Below are 24,541 nucleotides of genomic sequence, written 5' to 3'. Positions count from 1 at the left end.
TATTTTTTAGCACATGACTCAATTATATAAGTTGTGTGACGTGAGAGACTGCTTTTTCTTTTGAAAATATAAAATAAGCCAAAAAACTTTTTAATGTGTATTCTAATGAATTTACATTTTGATGGGCTATCGGCACAAGCTTATACATTTGAATCATGGTTTAGGAGCCTGTTTTTAAATATACCAGACGGTATCTTAATAAGAACACCATTGAAAAAGGGTATTGATTTTAGTGACAACGAAAAAGGCTTTTGTATAAATTAAAAAAAGCATTATATACAATCCCAATATCAAGCTGCAGTTGGTATTTTGTGCGAAAGTTGTGGCATGAACGAATTTTGAATACACTTTTGTTCAGTTTAACGGACTTACTAGCATCTTTACATATGCATTTATATATGTGGATATATAAATAATTTTATTCTTTTTTGTTTATTTTCGAAGATACCAATATCCTTGTTGCCACTGTACTTTGAAACTTATCGCGTACACGGTAATGCTTGGCTTTTGACCAAATATGAATAGTTTTACGCATTCATCGGTACTTTATTTGCTTCTTTTAGAATCTCCTCAATTTACATAGATAGCTCTATTCTTTTAAGTTTATATTAATTATGCACAGTTTTAGAATTGAAATTATCGTGTTTTCTAAGTTACATTTAATATTTATATATATATAAAATTACAGTATACTTTAAGCTTTGAGCAAAAATTATAAAAATTAGCATATAAAAATAATAAGAATGGCAATTTCGCCAATATTGCCAAGCTCTTATTTATAATTACGCTAATGCAAAATCGTTTATACTTGGAACACAAACGCATGAGAACGTCTTAAAATTGCTTTGATAAAACACATGCAGACGCCGACTATTCTAAATCGCTGCCAGAAGGGATTGATTGTTCGCTTGAGCAGCGTAAAAATGTGCTCCTGCCTAAACGTCGCTTTTGAGACGCCAGACAAATGTTGAACCAGCGCCGACCCCAAAAAGAAGCTTTGCTATAATTATCTGCGCTTGTTATACACATTGCTTCCGTAATTAATATTATTCATTTGATGCGTTGCAATTTCAGCGCTTATGAAATCAATTGCAAATTGCATTTATTGCATTATTAAAAAAAAATAATAATAATAATAAACATATATTAAAAAAAGTAAAATAATTACTATAAATCAGAAGCATGTTAGGAAACAACGAAATAATCAATACAAGCGTCACACATGTTTAAACTTAGCCAGAGTTAGCAAGACGATCATAAAAATATGCTTTCTTTTTCTTTTTTTAAGTTGTTGCGTTACATAAGTCTAATATGCTTTGACTTCCTTTCTTGCTAGCTTTATGTATTTTAAGTTTGCTTTAAAATTTGCAAATATTTTAATCTTCTACTTGAGAGTTTCTCATTACTTAAGAGAATTATACTTTTCAATGAATCCGTTAATTTCGCTCGTTTATGTTTAAAGGGGTTGTGGGTTAGTTATACACACCCTTTGGGATTACGTTTCATTACACACGTCATTTTTGCTTACATTCATATAAGTTTCACTCATTTCATTTCACTTATAAAAAAAAACTGTATCTTGTTTTTGTTGCTCATTCCCCCCTCCGATTGTTCAGAAGCGCACTGTGGTGTTGTTGTTCTTATACTTGTGTCTTGCTAGTCGTTTCAAAATCATACAATCTTTATCGCCTTGCTTAACACTCGCTTTGTGAATAATCCATTTCTTTTTTCGCACTTCTCGTCAGACGATCTAGTTCGGCTGCTGCATCCGAGCGCATTGCCAACTTGTCAATGGCGCCATCAGTGCCATTGGTACGTGGTGTACTGCTAGCGTTGGGCGCATTGGGCGGGGTGGCTGGTGTGGCAGGTGAACCGGATTTTTTATGCAACAACGAATTGAAGAAGTTGGCGAGCACACCTTCATTGCCCGGTGTAGCTGGTGTTGGTTTCGCGTTGACCTTTATTGGTGAACCCTGCCCGCCGGAACCGGGTGTGCGTGGTTGCATGCCCTTATTGCCGCCTTGACTGCGCAACGGTGAATCGCCGCGCATTTGACCGCCCTGCTTGAGGATCTCCTGCTGCCGCAATAAGAATGTCTGTTCGTCTTCTGTTTGCACCTCGATTTCACGATTGGCAACAGTCTAGAATTATAGTTATTTATATTGAAATTGAATTATTAATTAGTAAAATAGTATTTGCTTACTTTTCTGGACTGCGGTGGTGAGATAATGTCTGTATAGTAATCCTCTGCCTTACATGATTGCATATTCTCATACAAAATACTTATTTTCTTCAAGCTATCCCAACCTGCAGGACTATTTTGGTAGAAATAAAATAAATGTGTTTATAAATTGGAAGATAATTCTCCTTAAAAAAAAAATATAATTACATTAAAACGGCATCTTTCTCAACGAATAGCGCAGGTGTTCGGAATGGTAAGCCATAAATTCGATGTGTCAAATATTTATAGAGGAGATCACAGTTTTTGTCTTCTTTAACGCTTGTGTAAAAAAGTGATGTGCCATGCTGTAAGCAAAAGCGACGTATCCACTGCTGTATGAAATCAAAATGTTCATCTCGATAATCATACTCTTTCTCCAGCGTTGTCATGTAGTCCGTCTAGGAGTAAAAATTCTCTTATCATTACCTTTGGTATTTCATTTGTTATATACATACCTTTGTGACCACTACAACAATATCCAAACCAAGATTTGTTGTTAACGCCCCCTCGGTAAGTGGCAGTAGATCGTCGTCATCTATCGAATTATTTCTCATCGTACGTTTCACTGGCGAGCCCGGATCCAAGTCATCGCCCACCTCGCAATAACTTTGCCACGTAGTAATTAGCCGTTGTCGTGCTTCTTGTTTCTCTTGTGGTTCCAACTTCAGGCTCTCAATGTGATCTGAGAGCACTTTAATCCAATGATTCAATTGTTCCAGCCATGCCCATGGCTCTGTCATTGATACTGTGAGTATGACGAGGGTATGTTCGAAGTTCGTTTCATTCAAAGCGTAACGCAGGAGGTTTGTGTGTCCTGGATCGCCATCCAGAATCCAAACGCCTAATCGTGTTGTGTCTGTTGCGCAAAAAGGGTAAAGTACATTAGTGAATTATAAAAAAAACATTTTGTTTGGAGTTAATACTATAGCCTTTCGCCTAAGAATTCCACTTTGTTTCCTTTCCAGAAAAGACAAGTTTACGTTGACATCCTTAATCACGATTCTTATACAAGTATCTACCATATACTCTAATTACAGGTTGCTGTCCCTCGCCCTCTCTTCTTTGCGGGATTCCTTGATGTTATAGAAAACCACTAAGAAAGAACGTGCTATGTCGTCCGCCAACATAAGTCCTTGTATTCCGGTATCCAAATTAGGTGGATCCGATTGCGTGCTAATAGATTAGTTTTACGATCTCGTAAAACGAAATTGCATTGAGTGCAGCCTGACCATACGTTCAGTATAGAAATACAATTGCTGCACAAATTGTGTTGAAGATTAAGCACACACATACACACCGGACCGATTACGTACACTTCCCCTAGAAAATTTTCAAAATTTCCATATATTTCTACATTCGCACGAAGAGCCGGATTCTTGGAGCCACTATGGGCAATGTCTTTGCTGATTTCGAGCCATCGGTATACCACCGAATGACTTTGAATTGCAAATTTAGAATTGTCCCAGTGCAATTTGCTCACCAGAGTATTTACGCAAGCTTTTCCGCAAGTTCTAATCGGTATATATGTTCAAAAATAATTTCGAAACTCACCGTTATCCGATAGCAAAAATGTAAAGGTGAGCATACATCGTTGTAACGGAAATAGCCTCAATAATGGCCAAAATAATTAAATCAGTCTTCAGTTCAATTTGATAACTAATGTACTTCGGAAAACTCGCAACGTACATTTTTAATATTTTGTAAAGTTTCCAATTTGAGATAACTTTAGTAAACTTAAATTGAACGCAAATGCGATTCTCCAAAGGTTAGACAAAAATTGGAGAAAAGGTTGTGAGTTCTAATTGAGAGGTTTTTTTTCAATATTTTTTGAGTTTTGATAAGAAAAATTTATGAATGTAGGTGCACAAAAATGTTAAACTGCTTCATTGACCTAGAAGAGGGAGTGTATCATTCTTCATCAATGCAATATTTGACCGTTTGATTGAATGCTTTTCAAAATTTCGGCTAATCCAATCCAATTCAAGAGGCTGAATGACACTTAATTCAGTATCAGTATCTTTTTGAAAATAAATCATAAAAGTTACGTATTTGTAATAAATGTTAATGGTATTACATACATAAGAACGGTTGCCGAAGTTATATACGTAATGTAATTTTCTATAAAATGTTCGTAATATTTCGAATTCACTTCTTATAAGAGAAAAAAATTAAAAAAAAATATACTCGAATACAGCAGAAACTTTAGATAAACTATAAATGTATATTAACATTATCTCCTAATCATTTTTGGGTTTCTCATTTCTGACCTATATTTCTCATATTCGGTATGTGGGGTTTAGGGAAAGGTATGGTCTGATTTCTCTTCATTTTAGTTCTTATATTCACGTATATGCGTCTTCAGTTAGAGAGTTATAGCACCTAATGCATTTTGAATAACAATGTCTACTGGAAATGGCAATAATCTGATCCCTCCCATTTGCAATGCAAATCTACTCAGATCAATAAGTTACATATGTTACACTAAGAGACGAGTGACATCGGGAAATTAAGTCGACTAATTATTGTTTAATATTTATAAACCATTATATGCTATAACTATCCTACGGGCACATTTTCGAAACCCTAATAATTTGAAAATTGAATACAAAAAATGCATGTGGGCACTTACCATCTCTGTACTCATCTTTAACATCGATGTATGCATACTCGAGACCAGAACCTTTTTTCGGATCTTCGACACCTTGCAATTTCGCAATGAGAGTGGTTTTGCCGGTGGCATTATCGCCTAATACTAGTACTGATTTATTTGACGGAAGTTTTGTGCTGCCTTGTTTTTGTACTTCACTCAAAATTGCAGACCTGCAAATATAAAATAAGACAAAAGAGTTAATAATAACATAATTGCATCAATCTAGGAACTACTTAAAGGAGTGACTAAATTATGATGCCCTGTGTACTAAGTAGTGTAGTAGAAAACATTGGAAAATCGGCGTGACAAACTGAGTTGATTTAGCCATGTCGGTCTGTCCATTTGTCTGTATACACGCGAACTATTCATTACAGTTTTTGAGATAACGATCTGCAATTTTGCAAACGCCTTTATCTCATCAAGAAGCTACTTATTTGTCGGAACCGCTGATAGCGGATCACTATAATATATAGCTGTCATACAAATTGAACGATTAAAATAAGCTTCTATATGGAAAACTTCTTCACGGCATTTAGCATGGATTATTGTTCAAAGCACCGCTACACATTCCCAAAAAGTTTTTAAGATCGGACCACTATAGCATTTATATAGTTGTCATACAAACTGGCCGTTCAAAATAAAGTTTTTGTATGGAAACTCTTTGATTTGTGACGGGTATTATAGCTTCGGTGCAACCGAAATTAACGGTTTTTCTTGTTGCAACTCATTTTGAGTAAAGTAATTGTTGTACAAATGCCAGTGTGTTGACCACCCACCAGATATAGCAGCAGTTAGTATGCGTCGACATTAGATCCATAAAATCACAAATTCTGCCAAATGCTAGAGCAACTGGCCATAAATTTAGAATTGCAGTTGTTTAAAATAAAAATATATAATTTAAGCACACATCTAAAGCTATCAACAACGAAGAACTTTGTGCAGCCAGCTGTCCAAGTAGCGGCTAATTTGGAACTTGCATGCGGCTCCACAAAAAAAAAAGCACAAATCCTCGGAAAATGATTGTGGACAATAAAATATAACTATGTCAGGCCGCGTTTACAAACTAAATTATTCCACAGGTTTTTGTAGCAAATTTGAGCATTGAATTGTCAACAAAATAAATATTTAAAAGTCACAAAAAGAAATAAAATATCAATTAGGTTAAACGGCAGCTACAGAGTTAAAAACATAGCAATTACTAAATATACTAAACATTTTACTGCAATTGCAGCTTGTAGACATTTGGAAAAAGACAGTGGCAGTGAAATATATAGCTACAACTCTTTAAAGGGTGCACTCCGCCACAACTTACTGAGTGGTCGCGTCGCCAACGCAGAATTCTTCGAATAGAGAACGCTGTTTGAATCGCATGTCTTATGCGGAGGCAAAGCTTTGCCACAAGCGCTGTTGCTTTCAAAGTTGATTGCTTTCAATTTAATTATTATTACTCAATTCAATTAATGCAATGCAAATTGTCAATCATTTATTTAATTTCAATTATTATTTTCCAGATATGTACCGTTTATTCGTCGCACAATAGGCTTTTACGTGTTTTTTTTCCTGTTTTAGCACACAAAGCAATCACTTGTTTTGGCGTGGCTGCAACGTTGCCACTAAACTTTTCGACATGCAAATGGCAAAACAAAAGACATGAAAATTTATTTATCGCCTGTTTCAACGCGCAGTTATCCTTTTCTGGGTGCACTTGGACTAATAGTGGTGTTCAAGTGAGGCGCACTCGGTGTATTACTCACTTAGTGGCATACACATATATACTTGTAAGCACATAGTTAAAAGAGGTAGTTTCTGCTGGCCATGTCCACTCACAACGCCACCGACATTTAGCTATTTGATATATTATATATTTGAAGCATGTATATTATTTCAACAAACATTTTATTCTATTTCAATTGAAATCGTCGTCTATTGATTTTTTGAAGGTGTTTCCTTGTAACTTAGGAGTAACACGAACGTGATGCTCCATTACGTGTACTTACTCGTGTTATTAGTGGCTTTCGTTAGTTCGGGCTAGTGGCGACCGTTACGAGGGTGACTGAATAAATATTTGGTAATAATAAAAGACAGAGCTAACATCTTAAATTCAAATGTATGATTAGGTTAGGTTCAATAGCTGATCTTTTAGATATTGTACTACTAAATACAGTTGTTTGTGAAGCCAGCAAATAGAACTACTGCAATCAGATCTTATATAGCTCAGCGGAATGTCTGAAATGAAATAAATGTCTGAAAGTGTGAGCTGCCAGGTATTTAAGCCTTGATCTCGCAAAGGCGGGACAACCAATGAGAAAGTGTTGAGCTGCTTCAAGCTGGTCTTCTTTCAAGGCTTCTACAAATGACATCTGGTAAGATTCTCAACCTTACCGCGGAGATACCGCTGAGGCAATTACCAGTTAGTACTCCTAAAACTAGGAAATGGTGGCCTTATAAAGGGCGAAGAGTACGCTTGCAGGGTGTCAACTTTCTACCAAAAGGTTATTGTGACAGAACTAATGATAACCCAGCGTTGGTCAAGTTCCCGCAAAGCCCAACTATCGAGTAGTCGAACGCACGAGGAGAGCGGAGCTTCGATCCCTTCCCATTCTATTGACAGCGGGGATAAGGTGATTTTTCCTGTCAGCTCGTAAGCTTTGCAGTTACAAACCTAGAACAACCTATTTACTAAAATTTGATAGACAGCGTCCAAAAGAGACGCAAATTTAGATGGGTTCACAAAAATGTATGGAAAATCAAAAACAAATTATGAACGCATTATAACTTCAAAGGATTCTTTATAGTTAATAATCAAAAACTCAATTATTAATAAAAAATTAAAATTCTTAAAAAAAAGAAAACAGTTATATCGACATAAGCAAAATAATAACAATAAAATCCAACTTCCAAGTTTCAGGTTTGACATAAGTTTTTTTTTTCAATTAAATAAAATCTTCAATATAAATACTGTGGCCTTCGTAAATATTCGACATAACACTTTCTTGGTAAAATCAAGTCGCAAGTAAAATATTAACTGTTTTTCTATAAATCAAATGGGGTCAGCTTAATTTATAATTCACGTACTTATTCACGTACCCTCGTAAGCATTTATATATATATATGAATGAAATGCATATATTGTGAACAACAATTGTTTCCACTAAAAATCGACACACCACTTGGATTTTTCATATATTTAAATGAATGTTTTCAGTTAAAATAAAAATAAAATACACTCGTGACAAAAATATAAACATACAAGGTAACTTTTAGCTTCAACCGTATACTGTAATATAATGTTGTGAGCCACACTTTTAACTAAAATTTTAGGGGGAACACCTAGTGTGATATTAAAAAAAAAATAGATTTTTTAATATTTCGATAGGACCTATATACCTGTTGGAATAACATACTAAATGGTAAGCCAAAAATTTTGACTTAAATTCAACTTTTCTAAAAACGCCGCCATTTTGTCAATTTTTTTTAGGTCGGTAGTATAGAACTCTGGTTGATATCGGCCTACATGCCTCATGACCAAGAGGTGGAACCACTTCCAGAGTTGCTCAGGAGAGCTCGGACATAAATGCTAGAAGGGAGTCACTTTTTGATTTTATCTGTAGCGAAGATCTACTTATATGTAATATCGAAAGCTCTTTCACTTTTGTAACTACGGGCATAGAGGAAGTCACTGACCTAACTCTAGCCTCAAAAGAACTGGCACGCTCGATCTCGGATCCCACGGATTGGGATCTGTACTACAGAAAGCTTTCATCAGTTCTTACGATTGCGCCTCGTACTCACAGCCATCGCGATTGATGTGGTCTTCAGTTCAGTGTGCAGAACTTCTCTTGAACGCTCGTGTCATCTGAAAACTCAGAAAGGCAAAGGAAAACGCCTTTGGTACACATCGAAACTATCAAAGATAAGATCTTCAAGTAAATGACTGTTCAATAAAGGCTACAAAAGCGGTTCTAGCGGCGACTGGGCGCTGTATAACACAGGACTTGCTATATACAAGTCGAAAATAAAGAAGGCCAAAGGAGTTTCATGGAAATCCTTCTGCGAAAGCATAGAATAGTGTCACAAATTTTCAAGGTTTAGGCGCATTCTTGCGAAAAACTTTACTTCTATGGGTTATCTTAGAGGATGTTTACTATCCTTCGAGCAGCGAGGAGGCGTTAAAACTCATCCTAGACGCTCACTTTTCATCCAAGACCTGACGGCATCATACGTGCGCAACTTCAGCGGACGGTAAAGTTGTCTTGCAGCTGGTTAGCCCCCATCTACGCGACTGTATTAGATTAACCCACATTCTCAAAGCCTGCGCTTATCCCGAAGGTCGTTAAGAGCGCTCATGTTTATGTCAAGGATTACAGGCCCCTCCTCGTTTTTGTTGAAGACGCTGGAGAGCATACACAGCACAGGGACAGGATACCGAGAGGCATGATATTAGGGGCTCATACAAATCGAACATCAAGCATCTCAGAGAGGCCGTCGGATGATAGCCAATGCAGATGATGTTGCTCTCATGTCTAAAGGAAAATTTCTAGATACCTTTTACGAGGTAACCCTTGGTACCTCAATGTGATAGCTAGCTTGGGCGGAAAGAAGAAGGTAGATCCACACATAATTAAGGGTAAGACCGTTAGCTTCTTGAGATCGAATAATATAGGAGAACATTTACAGCAAATATAATATTCTCCAAACAATATTTAACGGACTTCATTTATATTTCACAACAGTGTGAATTTTTACATATGCATACATTATTAGACATGTTTACACCAACGGTTTTCTATTGTACGCACATAGCACAATTGAAGCCGGGCAAAAGGAGTTGCACATACATACAAACAGTTGTAACTACAAAGAGTACATGCAACACCCGTGCGCGTTGGCATGGTGCACGAAAGCCCAAACGAAAAATATTTTTCACTACACCATCTATTATTACCACTAAGTTGCAGTTATTTTCAATTTAGCCGTAACACGGGCAGGATAACCAACCATTTGGCAGTTTTTCCAACCAATTTAATTTGTGAATGCGCAAAAGTGTCTCTCAAAAAGAGCGAAAGAAGTGAAAAAAAACATCAAAACGAAAAATGAAATTCGGAAAAATGTGCGTTTAAGCGTTAGAAAATTAATGATTAACGGTATTCAAGTCAAAGTTTGGTGTTTATTTGAAATTTTATAATGATATTGCTCAAGAAGCGACGCTCACAAAGTGAAAGTCGAAAAGTGGAACAGTCCCGCAAGAACGCACAATCGTTCGATAATCGCGCGGAAGATAGATTGTTGCAACAAAAACAACAACAAATCATAGAAAGTTTTGCATTTGGAGATACAACAGCCACAAATAGTTTGGAAAGACGCAAAACATCAGCAGAAATGATTAGCGAAGCTAAGTCCATGTTAGCGGAGATTTCGTCGAAAACGTCGCATAGCGGCAGTGATGGCGGCAACAACAACAACAGCAATCGCATAGGAAGTAAGTGTGAGCGCATAAATTAATTGTGCTTAAAAATCTATATTGCGCGCTGTATAAATAGAAATAAAATAAATTTATTTGCATTATGTGCTACACTACTTCGCATTTTACTGTTATTCACGGCACTTAGTTGGTGGTGTGCGAGTGGTCAGCACGCGTCGTCCCATCACGCCACGTGAACCTGGACGCGCACTCTACGGCAAGGTCGCGTTGGCCGGAAGACCACCCAGCGCATTTTCGTAAGTTCGCCTAATTCTTCGTTCTGTTTTTCTTATAATTTATTTACTTTTCCTTCCAATTTTCCTCCAACCCTCTCTTTGTGTTACGGCATCTAACCGGAACTGCGTAGTTTACGATATTTGCAAAACGAGAATCAACGACATGCGCCTATGACCCCTGCACTGGAACCCATACCGGTTCACCAACAGGAAGTCAATGAACCAAATGGAAATGACTTTGAAAAAGAAGCAGAAGTTGAAGAAGAAGCGCGGCGACGCACTTCAAGACGTTCGAATTCGTGGGATGCGCGTTGCGATATTACTGAAGGCAATATGGGTGACGGTTGCGGGGGTAAAGGTGGAGCGAATGGTCAAGCGAAACAAATGCCAAGAAAGTTGCCCGCCCTCGAGATTAGAGGCGTAGCATTAGAAGGTGGGTAGGGGTGTGTGTAAATGTGTGTATTTTTCGACAACTTGCCACTAATGGCATTACGTGTGTCCACTTTACATTTACTTATATTTCCTACAGCGAAGCAACGTTCCGATGCCGTCACGAATAGGGAACGCTTCAAAAATGCGCAAGGCAGCAGTGAGAATAGCTCTTTGGATATGAGTGGCTCCAATACGGCGATCAATATTTTAAGTTCACGCAAATTTCAACAACGCAATTGTCATTTATTGGCACAATCACCCACTGAGAAGCTGATAGGTCTGCTGAAGGAGCACGCAGGTCTCAAGGAATGCAGTGAGGAGACTGCAAATCATATTAATTCGGTACGTTTGCATGACATTTATTTATTTGAGGGTTATATTTAACCTTTACTTTGTACCATAGTAATTTTGTCAAGGCGCCGAAATGTAGGCAATGTTTTTAACTGACGCATGAAGCATACCGTAAGGCGTTTAACAAATTTTTAGAATAACAAATATTTATCTAATTTTAAGACTGAGAAGTCATATTAGTTTGGAAATTAGTATCCTGGCAACAACTAATATAGAAACGTTTATATAACGCTTGATCACCAATAAAGTTCCTATAACTTCGTTTGTACCATTCAAAAACGGCTCAAAAAAATAGAGTGACTGCAGTCTACTATAGCAAAGCATATAGTCTTGAACTACCCGAATATCACATTCAGATTCAAGATAATTCGTGTATTTTTAGAGTATTCTACAGTATATTAGTAGTCCTTCAACAAAACTCACTATAGAGATCCTTTGATATTAAACATAATTGCTCTTTAATATCGAATTTATTTCGCTTGTCTTGCTACAGATCCTTGCCGAGCTCTACATACGTGTGCGCAAAAATGAGAAGCACTACAAGCGTGGTTTCATATTAGGCGGGCTTTATGGCTTGGTGGAGTGTTCGTCATCGAAAATATTACTAGGCGTCGCACGCGTGGTACTTGCGGTAAGTATTAAAGCTTGTATCTCTCATTACTACTCTTCATAATAAATATTACACAACTGTACAGCTACGCGTTACCGGCAGCAATTTAACTGGAGCCTGTAAATTAATTTTCAAAGTGGCACGCAACGAGCTAAACGATCAACTTTTCCACGACAACGACCTACTCGACCTGTTAATCGACGGTTTGGGACGCGCTAGTCCGCTAGACGATCCCGAAGCATGTATTTATGGCTATGGTTCTATACGTTTTCTCACCACAAGCACTGGACAAGAGCGTGATGCCGAAGCGCTGTTGCCAAGCAAAGACACAAATCGTAATTGTACCGAATGTTGGGAATTACCACGCAAACCAGCGACGGCTCCGGCACCTGGTAGCGATACAAAACAGGCGCTAGAACAATCCCAGCAGGATCGTTATAAGAAATTAAGCAAACAAAACACGCTTGTCGAACGTCTGGCCCGTCACGGCGCTGTAGAGTTGATGGTACTGCATTTACAAATACTGAATGAAGCAGGTGCAACACAAAAACTAACCGGTCCACCATTACATTCGCTGTATCAATTGTCTGCCGCATTACGTGCATTATCCGATGTGCGACAGACGACACATTCCTTCGAGAAGGACTTGAATGCAACGGGATGCAATGAATTGCCAGCAGAGGATGTGGGCACGAGGCAACAGCAGAGCATACAATTGGAATTGGCGTGTCCGCATTTGGTGCGTGCCGCGGAGGTGGCCACGGGCGAACTGGAGATACAAGCGAACATTGTGCGCACACTGAGGTGAGTTTGGTGAAAGTGGCGTGCAGCGCAGTGGGTGGTGTGAAAGAGACTAAAGTGGTTTTGTGTTGTATGATTAATGAATATTATTTTTAATTTTGCAGTGTGCTTTCCGAGGACAGCGATTGCTGTCACGTTTTGGTCAACTATACAGCGCGTATTGGCATGCTGCTGGGTCCGTGTTGTGAGATCTTTGATAATGCTTCTGAAAAATTGTTGTCACTATTCAGTCGGCTGGGCTACATACTTGGCAATATAATGGCTAAATACGACAACGCTCGGGTGCAGGTGAGTTAACACGCAATTTATGAATAATAGCTTTAGTGGTTTAATTGACTTAAACTCATAGTAATTAGATAGTAAATTAAGGATATATGCGAGATTCATTGTAAAGTTTTACCCTGAAATAGTACAATTCTCAGTTTTTGTTCCATTGCTCCGAAATGTAGGCATACTTTGTATGCAAATTTTCGATAGAAGGAATTTATATCCAACTTGAGTACTAAATGAATGCTTGTCTGCGAATTATTTTAACACATAAAGTTTTATTTCTCCAGAAACTTTCCATTTTCAGTAGAATAGAATCTAAGTAGGAGCAAAAATTCAAAATTTTTTGATTATCGCGCTGAAAGGTAGGCAACACTTTCTATACTATTATACCAGAGATAATCGCTTCTTTAAAAATATAACTTGTTAATGGCAAGTTCGAATGATAAAAGTTTGGCACTTAAGAATGAAAATTTAAAAAAGGTGATAAAATAAAGATATACTAACTGATACTGCTGGAAACAATTAAGGTCAAAAATTGTTCGGTGTGTCTATGTGGTCCACAAGAGAACTACACCTACTTGTATTAAAAAATGTCAGATAATATTTTTTTAAAGGCCATTATCTAGCACTTCTTTTCGTTTTCTTTCCATTCAAATAAAAAAAAGAAGTAATGATTCTTCAATATTCTAATCTATAAACCCACTGCTCACAGCAGACTTCTTTTACAATCACATACTAAAATAATATTCCATTTATTACACAGTTTTACCACAACGACGTGGCCATACAGTATTTGCTACGTGTGCTGGAGCTCTACTCAAAGGAGCCGCTGACGCTGCATAACTCACTCGGCGACACCGTAATCGATGTACTCGTCAAAATGATACGCGTCGTCGCAAATATGAGCGTAAACACCGAAGTGGGCATCGGTTTGGGCAATATGCAAAATCTAGGCGTTATTATGTTGAATTTACTGAATGCCATAACGCACATGAAGGCCATACAATTGGTAAGTTACAAAAGAGCAAGTCCGCAACACAACAATTTTCACTAAAATAAGCATTCTTTGCATTCACAGAAAAGCGATCTGCAGGAATTGTTGCATGCAACATTAGGCGCACTGCACAATCTGTGCTTCTATCAGGAGCAGAACAGCACACCGGCACAAGTGTTGGCCGCCAAAGGTTCATTGCAATGTGTGCTCGGCGATTTGGCTACAGCACTTTACTATGCACTCAAGACGTGTCGCGACGATGCATCACAGGTGGAGACGGCGCGCGTTTTGGGCAATTTGACACGCAACGACAAGGCACGTCGCTACTTCTGTCGCAACGGCGGACTAACGTTGGTCGTGAAACAGCTGTCCGCTGGCGATGCCAGTCAGGCGTACGATTTCAAGGCCTGTGCCATTGGCGTGCTCGTTAACTTGCTGGGCGATGCGGAGAATCGTGCACCATTCATGCAACACAAAGGCGCCGAATTGTTGTACACGCTGCTCGGTGCGGCATTGCAGGAGGAGGATTGGTTTTTGGCTACGATTATTTGTCAAGCGCTATGGAATCTGTTAATCGAAGCCAACAATGTGGCGGATGTGTGTCAGGAGCAAGTGTTAGATGATGTTTGTGATTTGTTGGTCGACTATTTGGATGAGGAACGCTTGTTTGAGCATAGCACACGACCGGATGTGATTTGGGAGGGATTTGCGCTTGTCGCAACCGACTTATTGGAACGCATACAGGCGAGCTACGATAAGCAAGAACAAGAGGAAGCCGAAGCTGAAGCTGAGAAGCAAAAGCAACAACAAAAATCCAATGTGAGCAGTGATAAAAACAACGACGGCGCGGAAGATGATATTAATGAAGATGAAGACGATGATGTTTACATTGAAGAAATGTAAGCTTGAGACATGAGATAAATGTGAGAAAGAAGTAAATGTATGAATAAGCAGCATAAGCGATAAGTTTTGGATGAACATCAAAAGGAAAGAAATTAATAAATGAGAAAACTTGAAAATCAAAACAAAAATTCGTGCTAATTGTTGTTATTGCACTGAATTCTGTAGAAATGGAGCAGGGAAATGCCTGTCGCACACGCTTACATTCTTGTTTATACTATATGTACTCACGCGCACTCAATCAACGTCAGTGCGTCTGCCTACTTTCTCCCCCGAACGCTTTTGTCGACTTGTAACGCATATGGCATTCGGGCTCGCCAATAGCGATGACGACATCGACCACTTTATAACTAACATTTATCACAGTTTATTATTTCCTACGCTCTTTTAGTGTTAGTTTTTATATAGCGTTGCTTTGAAATAATAACCAAGCAACTGGTCACTATGGTTTTGTATTCAACGGAATGGTCCAAAAGCCACTTATAAAAGCGGTATTTTTCAATATTTCTCTTAAATCATCTATTGTGCAAAAAATATGAAAAATTTTAAAAATTAAAAAAAAAAAAAAAAAACAGAAAAGACGTTAACTTCGGCTGCATTGAAATTATAATACCCTTCACAAATAGAAAAGTTTTCTATACAAGGGCTTGATTTTGAGCGATCAGTTTGTATGGCAGCTATATGCTATTGAGGTCCAGTCGATCATGACAGACTGTCGAACATGGCTAAATCGATTTAACTCGTCACGCTGATCATTTATATACTACATATGTATATATTTTATAGTGTTTCCGACGTTTCCTTTGAATATTACAAACTTCGTCGTAAACTTAATATACCCTGATCAGGGTGTGCTTAAAGCATAGTGACAACAAAAATAAAACAAAACAAAAAACAAAAGTGTACACATACACACATATGTATATAAATTCGAGTAAAGGAATCAACGCCAAACAACTTGTTGTGACAACAACAAAAGAGCGTGTCTTAAATTTTTTGAAAAATTCGTACATAACTGAGCATCGCCACCAAGTCGAACTTGAGTGTGGAGATACAATTCCATTTGTGTTTCTGTTTTTGTATATACATTTATTTATTTCTTTTTGCTTGTTTCAACCGCATCGGCGAATTCAAAACGCAAACAGAATTTTAATTTGCCAACCCAACCAAAAATGAGTGCGCCACCTCTAGTATCTCCATACCAACAATATGCCTCATGGCCCATACTAATATATACCAAACATATACATATGTATATATCCAATACATATATGTGTGTATATATATGTATGAGCGTGTGCCCATGTATGTTTGTATTGGTGTGTGGTGTCATCTCGTTTAGGTTATCGACGTCGAACGGTGCTCAGTTAGTCAGCTAATAAACTGAAAATTGTTATGGGTTCCGAAGGTAGCAGTGAATGAATCATCGACGATGAATAAAACGTTCCTATTTTATGATTATGCTTATTTAAATATTAGAAAAGTGTTAAATAGATTTTACCAAGCGTTGTTTAGTGGTGATTTAAGGCGTTTTTTAAATACTCTCAGTTTAAGGTCTCTTAGCTTAAACATATATACAATAAATACAAAAAAATATAACAATCATAATAAAAAAATTTTTTTAAAAAAATTATGAAAAATAATAAAAAATTTAAAAAAAAAAATTATGAAAAATAATAAAAAATATTTAAAAAAAACAAATAAGGAAGTGCCAAGTTCGGTTGTAACCGAACATCTCATGCTCTTGCAACTTGCTAGGAACAAAGCCGAAGAAATAACTTTAGGTGTAGGTAAACCTGATTTTAAAAATGCTTTCTGAGTTTTATTAAGCTCGAAAATCTTTCTTTTAGAAACATGTATGGGGGCTAAGAGAAATATTGACGCGATTCAACCCAATTTTGATATAAATATGTAATATTCTCAGAAAAGGATTCGCTCCTAATTCCATTATGTATATTCTCACACATTGAACAAATGTGGGAGGTGGCACGCCCATCGTTATAATCCAATTTCACCTATTTTGTGTCAAAATGATTGATTGACAATGATCTTGTGCAGACTTTGAGTGATATAACTTGAATTGTATGGGAGATAAATACATTAAAGCGCTCTAAGGAAGGGGCCACGCCCATTTTTTCTATTACACTCTATAGCAACATGTTGCAAGAGTATAAAAATAACATTAATTGCAGATTAGTCAGAACATTTTTCGATAAGCTACTAGCAAATATAATACCTAGTAATAATATAATACGTTTATTTGTAAAAGTTTTGCCTTTCCAAGTCATGATGTCATTTTAAAAGTCGTTATAGTTAAATACAGTGTTGAAGTAAGTGTGAATGAATTAATGTAATCTGAGCAATTTTTATTGATCAAAGATCAATATCAATACCATCTGATTATAATTGACCCGGAATTACGAAGAAAAACACATTTTCACGTATTTGAATATAAAACTTTATTATCGGCTTCAAAATAGACTCCTTTTGTGCCAATACAAACATGCAAATTTTTCTTACACTTCTTATAAGCCCCAGCTGGGATGGCCTTCAGTACCTTCAGCTAATGACTTTTAATGGCTTCAATGGACTGACGCGGATTTTTCAGTTTCGACAACAGAAAAAAGTCACAGGGTGCCAAAAAGTCAGTCACAATCATACTAGAATGTAACACAATCATGCTAGAATGTAACCGACGACCCAGTGACACTATGGAACCTTGTGTTTTCACCGACTTTGACGTTGTTTCTTCGGTTTCGGTTCCAGACAAACCTTCCGCGCTGTAATCTGGCATCTGACAAGCACACTCTAATTGATCAAACTTTACACGAACATAAAAACAGGTCATACTAACTCAAGATAAAATTTTTTATCAATTTAGTTTGAGCGCGCAGTTTAAATAGATAAATTTTCAAATCAAATTGATTAGAGGATAGGTTTCGGCCGTTATCATGTTTTAACATACAATTGAAATTTCTCATACAACTAAATAACTTGTAGTAAAAATTAAGAATAATTTCCCAAATAATTTTAAGTGTTGACAATCTTTGGCCGTATAAAAATCCGGATCCGTTCCGGTTACTTAGACCCGGCTGCCATGAGAACGTATCGACTACTTGGTGTTACCGTTGACCATTTTCTCTTCAAAATAAACTCGATTTGTGGTGCAAGCAAAAACAAAAACAACGGTTCGAAAGCAATGCTTCCATTATTTCATTTTAAATATTGTAGCAGGTTACTCTCTAGGATATCATTGACTCTAATATACAAAACGTCTAAAACTAGTTCCGCATAATGCTAAGCACCTTTCCCGCGGGGGAAAGTTGGGTCGCATTCATCCAAATTACTTTAGGAATGTTTAATGTGGCAATAACAAAAAGTTATGTAACGCGTGCAGGACTAAAATTTACTTTATACACTGCATGTAGAGTTCAAAATCAAAGCGGTATTTTTTCTTTTATAATGAGCACATTTAATATATATGACCCATATACTAAACACGCTTATGAAGTTATTTAAAACAGTCACATCAATAAAAAACAACGACAGTACCACCTTGTCTAAGAAAATCTGCAATTTCGCGATAAATGTCTGAAAAATACGATATTTTAGCTAGCTATAAGCTAGAAAAGTAAACTGTAACGAACTGAAAATGCCTGAATTATATGAACTTGATAACAATATTTAACTTATTCACCGATTAGACAGGTGCTACAGCAACAAAAAATGGACGATTACAATTTTTGCGGAGCAGTCTTCGGGCTGTTGGTGCCAAGTAATGATAGTGGTGATTGCCATAAAGTTGGAATACAGCAGAAAGGCAAATGTTCGCAAAACTAAATATCCATACATACATTTATATTTATCACTATAGTATGCATAATCAGTAGTGAATTATTGCTGATAACAATTTTATTTAATATTATGAAAACACGAACTTAGAGCTAGTGGTAACAGACAATTTTGGCTAACGAACCGGCGACGACAAAGTGGTTCATGGCAAAATAATTGTTGCGCTTTTACTTTGCAAAAATTTCAGTCACAAGCAAACAAAAAAAATGAATAAACGACAACATTGAAGAGAGTGACAACAACGTTGGCAGAGACGGCATTGAGTGGCATTGGGGCTGCAAAGATGCTAAAATGTTCACGCGCCTTTAAACGTAGAAAGCAAATATGTGAAAGAAATTATAATTTGTTTGAATATGTACATATGTATGTAGTGTGTGTGTGGCTTTCAAGATATACATACACATATGAGTGAGATATTTGCATTTGCAATTTTTCGCTTTCCTAACCTGCAAGTTAATCAGCAAGCAACAAGAGTGTTTGGAAGTCAGTTAGTTGGCTAGATGCCTGTTCAAAACGAGTGGGAGAAGTAGAAATCCATGAAAAATGACACGAATACAATGCCCAGCAATGCGAGAGAGCAACGCTAAAGCTTAGTTATTTAAATGGGCTACAGATTTAAGCAACAAGGAGAGTTAATCATCAGCTGCACTATTTTGCAAAGTAGAGGATAATACAATGTATTGTAGAAATGTGAGTATAGTATATATAGTATATAACTTGGAAATAGGAGGGCGGAAAATATACAAATAAAAAAATAAAATAAAATAAAAACAAGTGTGTTGAATCCTACAGCGACATTCGAACTGGATCGTATATAAGTGCTCTGGGAAAAGTGAGTGACACATAAATCATTAGTATGTTATGAAAGGTAAAATCTGCGGAGCAAACGGGTGTGAGTTTCAAGCTTAAGTGACACATACATTCAATTCTTAGCTTTGTGTTGAGAATAATTAAAAATAGCAAATCTGCTTTTAGCCAAAGGCGCGTTGAATGCTTACAGCTCGCTCGTTTGTCGCCGATACAAGGGGTATACATGTATAAATATGTGTAATTTCCTTTAAAAGAATGATGTCGACTGTAGTACACGCGTGTGTGGTACTGACAAAAATCTAGATGGGGTAAGCAGGGGAGCAGTAAATGTTGTCATTAACAAATTCATTGCAGAAACAAGTGTATGTAATAAAAATGTGTGCACTACACAATTGTAGTTTTGAATTGTTTTTACTATGAAATATGTATCTGTTGCTAAAAAAACAAAACAAATTAAATTTATATGCAAAATACCCAAAATCCATCAGTTTTATCATTTTTTGTTATGGAAATTTTGGAATTTTTATTAATAAAAATACTGAGAGTTAAAACAGAAATATTTCGTTTTATTTGTGTTATGCCTACAGTGCCGATTCATATTTGTCTACACCCACATATGGTCCTTTATGATATCTATAGTATGTCTTTCATAATCAAATACTTGTGTGATTCATTGCTTTCAGCTACACACTTTGTCTATACAGACTTTACTCCACCCTGCAAATGTTTCGGTTCTTTTTGTTCATATTTCTTACCATAAATTCTCTTCTGCTGCATTAGATGCATCCTTTTTCTTCGCTGTGAAGGATGATGTCAGCGCATTAGTGCCATTTACAGGCAAACCCATATCGAGCGCCATATCAAGAATGGTCAACTAATCCTCACAGCAACAGCTGCTTAATGGGCGACTTTATTCGCTTTTTTCCTTTTGAGCTTTTGTGAAGAAGTGAATGTTAAGTCGACTAATACAGGTTAAGGCTTATTATGTTTAGTAACACACAAATGTACGACAATTCTTTAAATTTTTCGTCAGCTGCTTCAAACTGCGAAAATTTTAACACAAGAACAAGTCACGAATTTTAACTAGTCTACTAACGATATTTTAACGTTGGCAGCGGCAATGCTGTTGACGATTGGAGCTAGGTTGTGTGTAATCGATATGAGTATTCCGCTGTTTCCGGGGCGGTGTTTTAGGGCACGGGTAATAATACTACAGCATGTAAAAGACGTTAAAGCCTTAAAAAAGTGTTGCGAGTTAAATAACCACAAAGATCAGCGATAGAAGCAGCAAGATGTGATGAGGCGATTAGTTTGTTAAGCTTTTACTTTTGATCGTTCGTTTCTTGAATTTTGTTGACCAATATGTATTATTTCCGCACTAACGTTTCCTTTTTATTACGATGTAAGTTTCTACATCAGAGCCGGGCCTTTGTATCTGGATGAGTTTATCCACTTTTTTCTATAATCGTTACCAACTGTCAAAATTTTCTTTTGGACTCTCCCACTCTCACTGCTTCCACTTAAACTTTTAGTTTTTCGTTTTGCTTTTGACTTGTTCACTTTTTTGATTTGTGCTTTTCGCATATGACGACGACTTGTCTTTTGCTTTTCTATGTAGTTTCAAGTCCAATTGGAATTTTCTTCGTCGTTTTCTGTACTGCTGGTCTCCTTCACATCACTTTTTCCCACACTGTAGTTATAAGAAAACTTTATTTCGTTTCTATGGTTTCGCACGCCCGCTTATATTTTAGCCTCAGAGAACAATTTATTCACTTATTATGTCTTTATTACAATATTCAATAGAGAAATTGTATAAAATTTTTCTTTGTGAGTCTCTACGCACGATGAATAAAACTTCTTTCCACCTCTTCGATCATCGACGAAGAAAACCAACGAAAAACGAATTTGCGTTGCAAATCGTCAGTGCACATTGGGTGTTGCCATTTGCGAATATGAAATTGATAGACAAGAAAAAACAAGGCCCAACTTTTAAAATGAGAGGAATCTTTGAGTATTGGAGAAATTAAAAACAAAAAACAATATTTTAAGAGAATAAATTGGGAAAAAATATTTTATTATTTATAATTATATTTATTTATACATTTTTTATTTAAGCAGAATATAAGTAGGGTATTCGTTTTACGTTTGAAATTAGAAAAATTTAAATTTGGTTTGGTTTTATTATGAACTTTATTTTATTATTTATTTATATTATATTTCAGTAGTTTTATATTTTACTTGTAATATATTACGGGATATAATGTAACATTTAATTACTGCACATAAGCTAAAGCAAAAATTCAGATTATATGTGCTTCTAAAGATGTTTAATCCGGGAATTAAAAAAGACGATTCAATAGCATATAAGTTAACAATAGTTAAATAAGATAGTCTTTTGAGCTGCCAAAACTGCAATCCTTGCAGTTCGATCGCGCATAATTCAATGAACTGTATGACCGACATAACTTAATAACTTAATCCGTGGGTAGTCGCAACCACCCATAGTGAACTAGCGAACAATAATAACTTATTTTATAAAATATCTCACCCGATATGTATTTTTTAAGAACTAAAATATTATTTTAAGACCTTTGGAATATAAGGAATGTTTGGAAATAATTTTATTAATATTAATACATAGGTAGTTCATGGTGATCTATTTTTGATATATATTTTTGCACAATATGTTAATTAATACATTATATTTCCATATATTTATATGAACTTTGTGAACATTAATTTAATATATGCATGTGTGTATAGGCATGTTTTCTTTCACAACAAAATTATTCACAAAAAAGATTTAGCATTGAGTTTATACCGGAACGAAATATAATTTTCTTTCTACTGCTACACACATTTGCAAATGAAGTAAATTAATTTATATTTGTATATACATGCGCAAAAGATACTGTTAACAATTCATTTACACGCGTTAGTTTAAGCGAAATATTTCAGTCGAACAAAACAAATGTGATTTATTTTAAACGAAGAAATTATTTGTAAAACTCACACGAGGGACAGCAACAACCCAAAAAACAACAATAATATGATTATGTGATTTAGAAAATGGGTATGTAGTTGTCGATTTTCGCACGATGCTTCTGAGCCACACACTCAGAGATCCACACAATATTGCGGCACTCCTGTTCCTTCAACTTCAAGTAGGCATAGAATACACCAAAGTGGAACTGTTGCATAAAAGCGTAAACATTGAGTTTAACTTCATGCTCGAAGAATTTATCTTCAAGTGTCTTATCACCAGGATTGGTGCCAGAACCGTCAAAGAGTGCAGCATATTCGGCATAATACTCAGCTACCGTCTTCACCTGTTCGTAGTCATCAGCGCGTGCCAAAGCCGCCAAACCATCTGGGTGCATGTTGCCACAACGAGGATACAACTTGGCACGGTCATCTTTGGATAATTCAGTACCGAAAGAGTTTATGGTAATGATAATTGCACGGCGATCGGCTTCAAACTATAACAATAAACAAATTGTAGTTAAACACTTTATATAAAAAAAATATATTTATCACAAGCTTACAGCTAAGATTTCGCACATAACGTCGGCGGTAGAGCCACCCAACTTCTTGCAGAATTCATAGAAAGCCTCCAAGTACGCTTTGTACAATGTGTTGCGAATAATTTCGATGTTCATTTCATCCAAATCCTGTTCGGAAATACAATCAACAAAGAATGGCGCCAATGGTGTATCAACCAATACAGCGTTGTACAGCTCAGCTGGTGTGGCAGCAACATGAATTGCTTCCATTTGTTCGAAACTACCCAATGGATGACATTTGGGAATCAATTCGGAAATTGGACGCTGATGAAGTGTACCAGTAATAAGCAAAATGATGTTATCAATCATATAGCCATAAGTTATGAAGTCCAAGAAGCTGGCCAATGGCTCTACAGCATGATTACGGAGATGCTGGAATTCAATGACAAGTTTCTCGCGTAGTTTGTCATCAATGACCGAAACGGAAAGTGGTGATGGCTCATTGGCCAAGAAACTGCCATAGTCGGTGCTTTGAAGATGTAATTTCAAATCTACAAACAAAATAAGAATATTAAAAATCAATTTTTTCGATAAATAAAAATAAATCACAAGACAGCTCCCATGAGTGTGACATTTCATTACATTGCAAACGCCCCACCGTTCTCTTCAACTAGTATTTATTCACTTTGCAAATGCACGCACGCACACACTTAAACATGAAACTTTAATAGTGTGTCACATGACCAATACCACCCCCTTACAACTGCTATTCTATGCGGAGGAATATCAAAACTCAATGTCGTAGATTTCATGTATTCTTACATACTTTCAGTTTTCAGTTGCACTTACCTTCCAAAGTTTCACATTGGACCAGATTAAGGTAGTCCGACTGCTTCAGTATGCCACACTTGAAACCACGGCACAAACCTTCCAAGTAGCCACCATCAATATTGAAATAACAACCTTCACTCATTTTTCTGCTTTCTTTGTTCTGCTAGTTGACTTACAGGAGATTAGATATTACAACTAATAAGATATTTGCGAGTTGGTTGAACTTGAGTTCGACTAACACCTGAAGTTGCTGTGTGTGGCACGCAAAAAGACTACGAAATGGCAAAAAATTTACTAAAAGAAATTACTTTTTCTGTATATTTTCCAGCAATCGCTTTATCGACTACCACCACTCTGACAAAATGTCATAAGTCATCACATGACTGTCATCGGCAGTTAACGAAAGAAAATTACATTTCGTTCAGTTTAATTCAGTGTTGCAATAATTGAACAAAAAAAAAATTAAGCAAAATGTATATATATATATATATACATATTATTTTAATTTCAATAAAATGAAATATAACATTTTTTTATAATTATTGTTCCAATATATCATGCGTTGAAAAGTTGCCCTGTAAGCTAACGGTTATTTCACCGGTAATTTACCACAGACTTC

The 24,541-nt window shown here is 36.4% G+C and overlaps 3 protein-coding genes across 3 annotated transcripts; 1 reads left to right on the top strand and 2 right to left on the bottom strand.

The window, feature by feature from the left end:
- Window positions 1-500: 500 nt before the first annotated feature.
- On the bottom strand, window positions 501-21,485 carry Dlic (dynein light intermediate chain). The gene is made up of 6 exons (XM_014232937.3): window positions 20,344-21,485; window positions 4,851-5,041; window positions 2,677-3,077; window positions 2,390-2,619; window positions 2,204-2,315; window positions 501-2,141 (listed from the first exon to the last, which is right to left on the bottom strand). The coding sequence occupies exons 1-6, from the start codon at window positions 20,445-20,447 to the stop codon at window positions 1,695-1,697; spliced, it is 1,485 nt and encodes a 494-aa protein (XP_014088412.1). The 5' UTR covers window positions 20,448-21,485; the 3' UTR covers window positions 501-1,694.
- LOC106616324 (armadillo repeat-containing protein 2) lies at window positions 9,572-15,051 on the top strand. The gene is made up of 9 exons (XM_014232936.3): window positions 9,572-10,350; window positions 10,481-10,589; window positions 10,700-11,001; window positions 11,098-11,342; window positions 11,845-11,982; window positions 12,047-12,765; window positions 12,867-13,050; window positions 13,796-14,041; window positions 14,111-15,051. Exons 1-9 carry the CDS (start codon window positions 10,056-10,058, stop codon window positions 14,927-14,929), a joined length of 3,057 nt encoding a protein of 1,018 aa, XP_014088411.3. The 5' UTR covers window positions 9,572-10,055; the 3' UTR covers window positions 14,930-15,051.
- A 700-nt stretch (window positions 21,486-22,185) lies between the features above and the next one.
- VhaAC39-1 (V-type proton ATPase subunit VhaAC39-1) lies at window positions 22,186-24,297 on the bottom strand. The gene is made up of 3 exons (XM_014232893.3): window positions 23,941-24,297; window positions 23,134-23,642; window positions 22,186-23,067 (listed from the first exon to the last, which is right to left on the bottom strand). Exons 1-3 carry the CDS (start codon window positions 24,062-24,064, stop codon window positions 22,651-22,653), a joined length of 1,050 nt encoding a protein of 349 aa, XP_014088368.1. The 5' UTR covers window positions 24,065-24,297; the 3' UTR covers window positions 22,186-22,650.
- Between the last annotated feature and the right edge of the window lie 244 nt (window positions 24,298-24,541).

Source organism: Bactrocera oleae, chromosome 5 (assembly GCF_042242935.1).
Source record: "Bactrocera oleae isolate idBacOlea1 chromosome 5, idBacOlea1, whole genome shotgun sequence".
Taxonomy (NCBI): Eukaryota; Metazoa; Arthropoda; class Insecta; order Diptera; family Tephritidae; genus Bactrocera; species Bactrocera oleae.
The sequence above is the reverse complement of the archived record's forward strand: the minus strand, read 5'-3'. Positions and strand labels throughout refer to the sequence as shown.